Source organism: Manis javanica, chromosome 6 (genome assembly GCF_040802235.1).
Source record: "Manis javanica isolate MJ-LG chromosome 6, MJ_LKY, whole genome shotgun sequence".
Classification (NCBI taxonomy): domain Eukaryota; kingdom Metazoa; phylum Chordata; class Mammalia; order Pholidota; family Manidae; genus Manis; species Manis javanica.
The window spans coordinates 126,307,042-126,318,965 of NC_133161.1; the positions used below are offsets into that span (position 1 = coordinate 126,307,042).

Genomic DNA, 11,924 nt, shown 5'->3' on the forward strand with positions numbered 1-11,924 from the left:
CACATTCAAATGTGTCTATCTGCAGTGATATCCTTCTGAATGCTTTCTGCGGTAGTTTTGGTATGGCACTCATTGCAATTTTATATGGACTGCACATCAAATTTTATTTTTATGACACTGATGAGTGGGAATAGTATTTCATGGTTGTTTAATTTTTATTTTCCTGATTCTAATAAGATTGAGTACTTTTACATATGCTTTTGACCATTTGTAATTTCCTTCCTGTGTATTGCTTACTCAAATATTTTGCTCTTAGAATATTGAGTTACTTATCTCTGTATCATTCATTTGCAGGATTTACAAATACTCCAATTTTCACTTTAAAAATACTTGTTCTTATAGAATTTTGTGAAACAGTAATTTTCAGTGTTTTTTTATGAATTAATTTTTTGTGCTCTCCTTTAAAATGCTCCGGCTTCAGATATAAACCCATTCTACTTATTTCTCAATTTTTTTCTAGTTTTGTTTAATACACTTGTATCTTTTAACCATGGGGAATATAAATGTTTGTGCCTTTGTGAGCAGTATTCTTTTCCTCCAGACGCAGATGTCACGTCCTAATACCAGTTGCTAGAAACTCCACTATTTCACAATTTAAAATTTCAGCTTAAACACAGAATAAATTCGAATATATTTATGTTTATTTATTGTCTGTCTTCAAGACAAGCAATTTTTCTTTACCACCAACTTTTTAATTGCCAAAACTTCATGATATACTTCTCAATTCTGAAAATGGATGTATGTCCTCTTTGTTTTTTCTTTTAAATAGTTGGCTTAACTCTTCTGGGTATTAACTGTTTCTGAATTTTGGAATCAGTTTTTCAAATACATGAAAACTTTAGTCTGAATATTTGTTTTGCCTTTGAATGTATTGATTAATTTGCGAAGAATTGACATCTTTTTTTATACTGATCCTCTTTAAGCATAAACATGGTATATCTTTTTACTTGTTTCAATCTTTTTATATATTTTAATACAATTTTACAGTCAATGAGGGAATTCTATTTTAAGGAAAGAATAGGTAATGCACAGTGAAAAGTATCTTTAACTCTTTATTTTAAAGAAATCACAACAAAGCTCAGAGAAATTGCAGTTGACATCTTGTTTGTGTGACTCTGATATTTCCAGAGATTTTGCAAGAAATTAGACCACAAGGTGTTGACTTGAGGTTCATGGATGGAACTCATATAAAAAGTCCGTGAGTTCCCTAAAATCCTATTAAATGTATGCTAAATGGCCATTTTTCTAAGACAAATTCTAAAGAATATGAAATGAAAGTCATTGTTCAATGGCTATTACAACCATTCACAAAGAGGTTGCCAAATTTCATCAGGTTATAGCGTTTATTTTTTTACAAAATTGAGCCTTGAGTTTTATGATACATTTTTTATTAAGTTGCCAAAAGAAAGTAAGAGATGTAGTGTAACATTTTGCACCAAAGAGACATGTTCTTTTAAAATAAAATATTCCAGGACACAAGCTCATGAGTGTGTAGTAAGCCTGGCAAGGAAAGAAAGTGGTGCAATTCAAAGAGATGCAAGGTGATGAAACGGAGGAAGTGAAAAAGAATCTATAGGTACAATTTGCACTCCAAGGATGCAGTACTGAAAAGGAGTGCCAGAAAGTGTGATTAAAGGACAAAAATAAGGGGAACTCCTGGGTTAGACTGGAAAGTGAACTGGGAAGTAACATCAATTCCAGGAAACCATAAATGTCCCAGAAGCCCATATAATGGAGCAACCCTATCACCAATAATCTGATTGTTGCTCTTTCTCTCCACTAGTTTTAAAAAAAATGTTCATGAAAAGGATCTGAAGCCACTTTCTAAAATGCTCACCCAGATGTCTGGTAGTTAAAATTACGAGGTCACTGAAGCCTGATGACATTATGGGACTTTCAGGATTCAGCCGAGATTTAGGCACTGGGAAGGACTGAGAATAGTACTGATCTCCCTGGCCTTGGAGAACAAAGAAACACACTGCTGTTATATACAAGCCAAAGAATCAAAAGTCACTCCGAGGTGTAATACTGAAATTGTATCACAAAATTACCTGAAATACATGTTTAACCTTTTAAGTTTTCATCCTGTTGCTCATGGTAAGTCTGAGGCTTTGAGATTGATCAAAATTCCAATTAACTGGTGTTATTTGTGCTATTTTACTGACTATATGACTTCTTTAATGAATTGTACTCTATTTGTGGGTAGAAACTGTGCATACTCTGTACACTGCTGTGCCCTTAGCACTGATTGTATCATAAACAATAATCATCTTTATTGAATGAACAAATGACTTTAAAAACAATAATTTTAAAATATTGATGTTTCAGGTATATTAACTGCCACTTCTAAATGATCAAGCCCGCAGAAGCAATGGGACATGAGAACATCACAGAATTTATCCTCCTGGGACTCTCTAGAGATGAGGACGTGGAGGTTGCCTGCTTTGTGCTTTTCTCACTTTGCTATATTGCAATTCTCTCAGGAAACCTGCTCATTCTTTTCACCGTCAGGGGCAGCCGTCTCAGTGAGCAGCCCATGTACTTTTTCCTCAGCTGCCTGTCCTTCATGGATGTCTGTTTCACCTCCACAGTGGCCCCCAAACTGATCACAGACTCGCTGGCTCAGAGGAAGACCATCTCCTACAACAGCTGCATGGCCCAGATGTTTTATGCCCACTTTTTTGGTGCTGCGGAGATCTTCATCTTGGTGGCCATGGCCTACGACCGCTATGCAGCCATCTGTAGACCCCTCCGCTATACAGCCATCATGAGCAGATGGGTGTGCTATGCCCTTGTGGTGGCCTCCATTCTCGCGGCATTTATCCACTCAATCCTGCACGTATTGGTCATCACGGTGCTGCCCTTCTGTGGCCCCAATCAGATAGACCACTATTTCTGTGACATATTCCCCTTGCTGAAGCTGGCCTGCACCGACACTAGCCTTCTGGTTATTGCGATCATCGCCACAACGGGGGTGCTGTCCATTTTGACTTTTGTTGCCTTGGTAATTTCCTACGTCATCATCCTGTCCACCCTGAGGACTCGCTCGTCCGAGGGCCGCCACAAAGCCCTCTCTACCTGCGGGTCTCACGTCACTGTCGTGTTCATGTTCTTCCTGCCCCTCATCTTCACCTATGTTCCCATGGCTGATTCTGTCAGTAATGACAAGGTGTTTTCCCTATTTTACACCATGATTGCCCCCATGTTCAACCCTCTCATCTACACACTGAGAAACACAGACATGAAGAATGCCATGAGGAGAGTGTGGTGCCAACACAGACTGTTTGAAGGGAAATGAACCGCTGGTGGTCCAGCCCTTTGCTGGATCTGTTCTTTCCTCAGAATCGATGTGCGAACAATGAAGCCAGTGCAGGGGTGATGTGCTGTCATCCAAGGTTGCAAGCCTTGAGGAGGAAGCCCTCTCAGTCATGCATTTCCCGTTATGCTACTGCCCTGAGGCTGTAGCCAAGGGAAGGGGACCACACAACCTGCAGGTCCCTTCCAGCACTGACCTTCTGCCACTTAGGTCTGGCATTCTGGAACATTCTGTGCTTCATGATCACAGGCAGAGTGGGTATTACAGTAATTTTATCAGAGGGCATTGTAAAGACTGCATAGTTGTGCAATTGTGCCCTGCTGTAGGACACAGATACCTTGACTGAGACATCTCTCACAGACAAAAGGAGGTGCTAAGCCCTCTATTTTCCTGAGGTTTCCACTGCAGTAAAAAAATAAAGCAATGCAAAAATTTACAAGTGTTTTGTCAATTTTAACACTTGCATTAACAAATCATACTTCTAAAATAATGCAGCGCATGCCATCAGACTGTCCACACTATACTTAGAGAAACCGTTATGAAGTATTCTTGGTAACCTATTGGTGGTACAGTCCAGGAATTAGAAGTTTCAGATTGGTTGATGAATAGCCATTTCAAATTCTATAAATGTAATTCAATGACTGTACTTATAACTTCATTTTAAATTCTTCATGAGTATACAAACTGATGCTCTTTGTAAATAGGTAACCTAGAAAAGATCCCACCCTATGAAAGGACCTGAGCTCACAAAAACATTCAGCTGAACAGATGGGTGTTCTGGCTGCATTTAATTAATACTCAAAGCACTTTATGCTAAAGGCATATTTTGAGGTTTTCTTCCACCATTCAAACTAAAAACTGGTTCATCAACTGGGATCATCTTTGGTACATTGAGTTCCCTTATTTGTACAAGAATACTTAAGTAAAAGGACACCTGAGAACTGAGGCCTAGAGAGAGTTTACACCAACTTTTCACATATGAGACACACAGATCCAATATTTTTCTGGTGCTCCATCCTCTTGACGGCACCACTAAGAAATTGAAATGCGTGCATTTCAGGTATTACTGCTGACAAGAATCCAAGTTTTAAGGTGGGCAGTGCATTTACAGAAATTAGCCAAGGTTGATGAAGGTTTCAGCAGTATTTTTACTCTTCCAAAATGACCCTAACAGTGTACTGCCTGGATGATTAAGGAACTTAGAACCTCAGGAGAGGCAGGAAAATAATGAAGTACACTGAAAACGAGATACGAAAGACAATAGCAGATCAAGTCATGGATGTGTTTGATGTTGGCCTGGTGGCCAATACCTCCTGGTAGGATTATCCCCTTCTGGAAAATGAAATTGAACAGGAATCTCTAGAGCTGCTTAGGCTGATGTCTAATTGTGCTGTTACTGCTGTGTATGTAAGCCACATTTTTTGGTAATGAATTAAATATGCTTATTGTGTCATGTTTACTATGTGGTTTCTCCCAAAAGAAGATGGGTCTTTCAGAAGTCTCTTTGAACATGCCTCACATTTATCTTCTGTAAACTCTCTTATTCTAATTTATCAACAAAAGAGGAGTTAAAGGAATCCTCCCAGGCATGGGTAACATTCTGCCCCTCCCTTCCTATGTGTTCTCCATGGACAAAATAGTGGGAGACAGGCTGCCTGCATGGTTAGGTATTTCTGCTTTAACATTTGTGTGTATAATGAAGGTTATATGCTGTCTCTCATGTCCACTCTCTCTAGCTTGGCCTTTTATACTCTTCCATCCAAGTAACATGCACTAAAGGTATTAGAAGTTGTATCGATTTAAGAATGTGCCTCAGCAAGGAAGGCAGTACAGCACAGTGAAGGCAAGTAGTGATTCTATGGCATCTTAATATGCTGATGGACAGTGACTGTAATGGAGTATGTGGTGTGGACTTGATAGTGGGGGGAATCTAGTTACCATAATATTGCTCAGGTGATTTTATATTAATTATACCAAAATAAAAATAATTAAAACTAAAAATAAAAAAAGAAATCATACAAAAAAAAGAATATGCCTCAGAATCCACACTTCTGCAACTTGACCTTGCTGTTCTTGGGTCAGCCAGATCAATAGTGCCATGTAATAAGCCATCTTACCTCTTAGGGCTCATACAATAAGCATTTAATTCTCATTCATGTGTCCATGGGCAGCTGGTGTCAGCCTATATACATTGGGCTTGACTGGCCTTAATTCCAGACCTCAGGGTGGGCTCAGAAATATGCCATGTAGCTTTTATTATTCTCCTGTATAAAGTGGCAGTATTGTCTTACTCTTTGCTGAAATTGTAGTGTTTGACCAAAGATTGACTTTATGCAAGCTCAGCATTATCTCTCTCTCTCTACATTGTGGATTGAGTTTTTACACTAAAATGTAAACAGTATTTTGATGATCTGAACCAAGTGATGAAGTTACATCATAGCTCATAATGAAACAGAACCAACTGGTCCCCATGAAAGAAGTGGATACACCAGGACACTGTAAAGTTGAGGGGTTCCCACATAGGTCCCATAAAAATGATGAAGTTCTGGAGACTCTGACAGGTGGTACATGTTTTAAACTTCTGGATATGCTTAAATGAGAAAAGGGGGCATATAGAGGCTTGTGGAAGCTATCTTTATGTATTCAGTTGAGCAGTCCATGGAAACATGATAGAAATATGTAGTTGCTACTCAAGGGATAGAAGGAAAACCATTGGTTAGAATTCAGAGACGTTGTTTCCACACAGAATTAAGTCAATTCATTCATCTGGAAAATGAGGAGGTTGTCATTTATTTTCATCCACGAGGCTCTAATTCAAGTCACATCTTCCATCTTCTAACAGTGAGGTAGTAAAAGTAAAAAACGATAAAACTACATGGATGTCAGCCAATTTGGTGATCTCACACCTATGACATGAAGTGATGCTGTTGACAGAATCACTACAGACTCACGTCCTGAACTGGGTGAATTTTGACTTCTCCCGATTCTGGGTCACCTACCGCCAAGGAACCAGGGGGAGGTTCTCTGCTCCTCTGACTGGGATTGTTCTAAGGAACTTTGTTTACACAGTCCCTGGAGGAACCTTGGGTACTACTTCATATATTCCACTTTTTGCTCTTTGAGATGAATGAATCTGTCAGCTTTTACCTTCTTAGGGACTGCAGACCATCAGTATCACTAATATCCCTTGATAGTGAAGACTTTAATGCAAAGACATAAAAGAAAGTGTATTGTGGGGAATGATTATCAAGTGGGTAATATTCATCTATTCCATTATTTTATAAATCCAGGTCAGGGTGCCTCTCCTCTGTGTCGGGTAGCAGAACAGATGGGGCTGTACATCAGAGGGAGGGCTCTGTAGGTTTAATGGACTCATAGGCCCCTTGCACTCCATGAACATCAAGTAACTGGTCCCAGTGCTCCCAGATCTGAGTTACCTGATGTGTCACTGCTGGTATAAAAATTATCAGAGGAACCTGTTAAAAACACAGAGATTTCTATACCTTTAACTCTGCCCTTCTGGATCAGAAAGTCTCAGAATAGATACTGTTCTGCTTCAAAAATCCTTCACGATGAGATAAATTTGAGCAGCACTGACACAGTCATCATTTTACAACTGAGCAAGTGCAGCCCCATAGATATCCAGGGTGCGTCGAAGCTGGATCAATAAACAAATATTTGTTTGATTCCAGGGCTAGGGTTTCTTAATGGTAACTTGTAGTCCAGATGTCTTGCTGCCTTTGACCTTTATCTTTAATGTGACCTCATCAAAATCAACATCAAAGGTCTTTCTTTTAAAGCACTAATTATACGCTGTCCTTAACATAATTTGTGTATATAAACAGACACATTCCATAGCCATAAACACATACCCAGGGATAGGCAGTAACTTAAATAATCAGGTTGTGGTAAAGAAATTGAAACAATGGCAGAGAGATGATCAGGGATGTGTTTATTTGTTAAACGAAGAAAAGCCCAGCTTGCTGGATGTGAAGGATGAATGTGTCATTAGTTTAAGTGTCATTTCACATAGCAAAGACATATTTGCTTGTTTGGAATGAGTGTCTCTGGAATCCACAGCTGGAAATCAGGTTATGTTAGTAAAAGAATCAAATGGCCTCACTGTATTGAGTTACGCTCATTAAGGGAAATACATTTTCCTTACCATGCATTTCAGCTAATTGTGATTACCATGTAGATAGACTCAGAGTGACCTATACATCATGGATGTCTTTGTTTTCACTCATTTTCTTTAGTGTTTTCTAGTAGTCATTTACACTAGTAGGGACTGCTGCCTACAGACTACAGGGGGAGATTAGACTCAGGAGGAGCACATTAGTGGGATGTTAATATTAAAGTGGGCATTTTAGAGGTAATCCTTCTCCTAATTTCTTATCATTTTTATTTAAAAAGAAAAATATAAGTCTTAGAGAAAAGAAAAGCTTTTCCCAAGAGGATGAGAACAGGTCTTCTATTATTTTAAGCCTGTGATTTTTCTATTTCACATCCTGCACTCACCTTCTTGGCATTCCAACCTACTGGGCTCAGTTTTCACTGTGTTTTGGAAGACTGACATCAGAATGCTTTAGCTCCAAGAGCTGTTATATTCCCTGAATGCTTTTTCTGTTCACACAATATATATGTATTGAATGCAACTATGGTCATGCTGAATTTCTGACATGAATATGAAACATTAGAACCAGTATAATCAATTATTATCACATGTTTTATAATAAATAATTACAATTAGATAAATAATACCTTCTTTCTGTAGAATATGTTGTTCTTTTGTGTGTTCCTCCAAGGAAACCCTGTACGGTTGCTATTACTCCCTTCATTGTACAGATGGGGACATTTAAGAGAATCCAGCTTAAATTGTTACTTTTACAACTATTTTCCATTAGCCTCCCAGAAAACCTTCCTGTCCCACAGTTTCTTCATTGCATTCTTTACTTCTGCGTTTCTCAGTGTATAAATCAGGGGATTTAACATGGGGGTGATAATGGTGTAAAATACAGCCACCATCTTATCTTCTCTAAAGGTAGTATCAGGGCGCATATACATGAAAGTACAGGGACCAAAGAAGATGATGACCACAGCGACGTGGGAGCTGCAGGGGGAGAGAGCTTTGCGCCTGCCTTCTGCTGACTGCTTTCTCAGGGACACCAGAATGATGGTGTAGGAGATCAGCAGGATAACAAAGCTCCCCAGGGCGTTGGTACCACTGTTGGCTGTCACAACAGCACCCACAAGTTATGTGTCTGCGCAGGCAAGTTTCAGGACAGGGTGCACGACACAAAAGTAGTGATTGATCTCTCTGGGCCCACAGAAGGGCAGCTGGACTACCAGAGCCACCTGGACAGCGGAGGGTAGGAACCCACCTGCCCAGATTCCCCGCAACGTCTTAGTGTAGTGCAGGGATTTACAGATAGCCACATAACGATCATAGGCCATTACAGTGAGGATGAAGATCTCAGTGCAACCTAAGAAATGGGCCCCAAAGAGTTGCAACATGCACCCCACATAGGAGATAGTTTTTCTCTTGGCTAGTAGGTCAACAATCAAGTGGCTTTGTGGGTGAATTCTATCATGAAGAAGAAAAGTATCTATCCTTCTTGAGGTATTCTAAAATATAGAAGAGAAGGAAATACTTCCAAATGCATTCTCTGAGTCTAGTACTACTCTACTAGCTAAACCAGACAACAACACTATAATAAAAGAAAATTATAGACCAATGTCATTGATGAACATAAATGCAAAACTCCTCAACAAAATATTAGAAAACCAAATTGAAGAATGCATCAAAAGGATCATCCACCACTACCAAGTGGGATTTATTCCAGGGATTCAAGATGGTACAATATTAATAAATCAATGTGTAACACCAAATGAAAAAAAAAGGAAGGCTGAAAACCATACGATCATCTCAGTAGAAGGTGAAAGTCATTTGACAAAACTCAACATCCATTCATGATAAAAGCTCTCAACAATGTGGGTATAGATGGAAAATACCTCTAGACAATAAAGGCCATTTATGACAAAACTAGAGTTAACAGTATATGCAATGGTAAAAGCTGGAAGCTTTTCCTCTAAGATCGGGAGCAAGAGAAGGATGCCCACTCTCACCACTTTTATTCAACATAGTCCTGGAAGCCCTAGTCACAGAGATCAGACAAGAAAAAGAGCTAAGGGGCAAACAAATTGGTAAGAATTAAAACTGTCACTATTGCATATGACATACCATATGTAGAAAACCCTAAAGACTTCAACAAAAACAATTAGAGCTGAATTCTGTAAAGTGGCAGAATATAAAATCAATTCTTTCATGAGTGTCTTATACTCTAAAGTGTATACTCTCATGCTCATGGATAATAAGAATTATTTTTTTAAAATGGCATCCTGCCCAAAGCAATTTACAGTTTCAATGTAACCCCTATCGAAACACCAATAGCATTTTTATTGAACTAGAGAAAATAATCCTGAAGTTCATATGTAACCACGAAAGACCCCAATAGCCAGAGAAACCTTGAGAAAGAAGAACATAGCTGGGGTATCTCAATTCCAGAATTCATGCTATACTACAAAGCTACAGTGATTTAAAGAGTATGGTACTGGCACAAAAACAGACTTGTAGATTACTGGAATAAAATAGAGAGCCCAGAAATAAAGTCATGCATAGGTAGACAATTATTGTATGACACAGGAGTCAAGAATATGCAATAGGTAAAAGATGGTCTCTTCAATAAATGGTGTTTGCCAAACTGGACAGCTAAATGCAAGAGAATAAAACTGGATCACTTTCTAACACCATACTGAAAAGTAAACTTGAAATGGATTAAAATACTAAATATAAGACATGAGACGATAAAACTCTTTGAAGGAAACATACACAAGACTCTCAAATATCAGCACAAATAATTTTTTTTTTCTGTATACATCCTCCTGGGCAAGGGAAACAAACTAAAAAATGAACAAGTGGAGGAAAAAAGATGGTGGCATAAGAAGTGAGGCATAAATATCCTCCCAAAACCACATATAGTATGAAAATACAGCAAGTAAAACTATTCCTAAAAGAGTGACCAGAAATAAGATTGTATCAGGCAGTTTGCATATGGGAAAAGAGAAAAGAAAATCTACATTACAGAAAAAATCTGCATCATGGAAAAGGGTAAAGTAACAAAACCATGACCTGGCATGACCCAAGCACTATTCCCACCGCAGCTCACCTGCAGGAGGAAGAGAAACAGTTCAGGAAGGGAGTAGAAGCCAAGAACTGCTAAAAACTCAGCCCTAGAAATATACTCTGGGAGCACAAGCTCACACTGCATGGTGCTCTCGAATTAGAGCGGTTCAAAAGCAAGGTCAGAGACTGAGATTTCAGCCACTTGTGGAGAACAGGTTCCCTCAATCGGCAGCTCTGGGACAAAAGAAAGGTGGGCACTTTGAAAGACTTTCCAATAGTGAGAGGGCTGCTACGGGAGCAAGGAGTACACAGAGCTTGCTGTTCAGGAGAACTAACAGGTGGACAAAATTGTCCTGGTACACTTAGCACAGCAGGTTTGGAATTTCAGGAGTTTCAGGTGCTCCATCCCCCTTGGCAGGTAATGCAGCCCCAAAGGACCCCACCACAATAAGCAGCCTGCCACTCCTTCCTTCCTGCAGGCAACTGCATGCAAGCCTGCTGCACCGACCATCACCCCAGGCCAGTCAGAGTGCAGCCCCACCTATGGCAACTATGCAGGCTTAACACAGAGGCTACTCCCTGTGTGTGGTAACTGTACCTGACAGCATAGGCAGGCACTGCTGCAGTAAGAAGGAAAGAGCTCTGTCCTCCCAGCAGACACTGGCATGGCTCACGTGTGACCCCACCATTGCTCCAAGCTAGCAAGAGGGCAGGCCTTCCTACAACAGCTTAGGGTCTTAATGCAGAGGCTGATCATTGCATGCACGACTCACTGGCCCTGAGAGCAGAGTCAGGCACTGCAGCTGGGAAGCAGGAAAGAGCTCTCTCTTTAGGGTAGGCACTGGCACCACATGCCTGTGACCACAAACATTGCTCCAGGTGCTGGGCAGCTCTGAATAACAGTGTTTCTGGGCACTAGAGGGATGCTTACACAAAACTAATATTTGTCATCATTCAGTGGGATTATGGAAAGGCAGAAGAACCTTGTTCAATCCCAAATCCATCAAACACAAGAATGAAGGCTCGTGAAACTGAAATCACCAATCTTCTTGATGCAGATTTCAAAATAAAAATCATAAACATGATAAAGGAGCTACAGAGAAATATTAAGGATGTCAGGGACAAATTCAAGAAAGAGATAGAAACTGAAAATACAGATCTGAAATGAAACATGAAATAGAGGGACTTAAAGGCAGACTAGAAGAGGTATAGGAACAGACATTAGAGAACAGGAATACAAAACTGAGGCAGAGAGAGAAAAAAGGATCTCTAGAAATGAAAGAATAATAAAACAACTCTGTAATCATTCCAAATGGAACAATATTTGCATTACAGGGGTACCAAAAGAAGAAGAGGGAGAAAAAGGGAAAGCACTTTTGGAGAAATAATAGCTAAAATTTCCCCAATCTGGGGAAGGAAATAGTA

General features: G+C 39.6%; 1 protein-coding gene and 1 pseudogene across 1 annotated transcript; one reads left to right on the plus strand and one right to left on the minus strand.

Annotated features, from left to right (window-relative positions):
* The first annotated feature begins 2,371 nt into the window (after positions 1–2,371).
* On the plus strand, positions 2,372–3,298 carry LOC108383913 (olfactory receptor 4P4-like). The gene has a single exon (XM_037003962.2). It carries the CDS (start codon positions 2,372–2,374, stop codon positions 3,296–3,298), a length of 927 nt encoding a protein of 308 aa, XP_036859857.2.
* A 4,908-nt stretch (positions 3,299–8,206) lies between these two features.
* LOC140850265 (olfactory receptor 4S2-like) lies at positions 8,207–10,644 on the minus strand (annotated as a pseudogene).
* Positions 10,645–11,924: the final 1,280 nt, after the last annotated feature.

Coding starts and splice junctions, on each gene's coding strand:
- LOC108383913 (XM_037003962.2), top strand. CDS start 2,372: ATGGGACATGAGAACATCACAGAATTTATCCTCCTGGGACTCTCTAGA.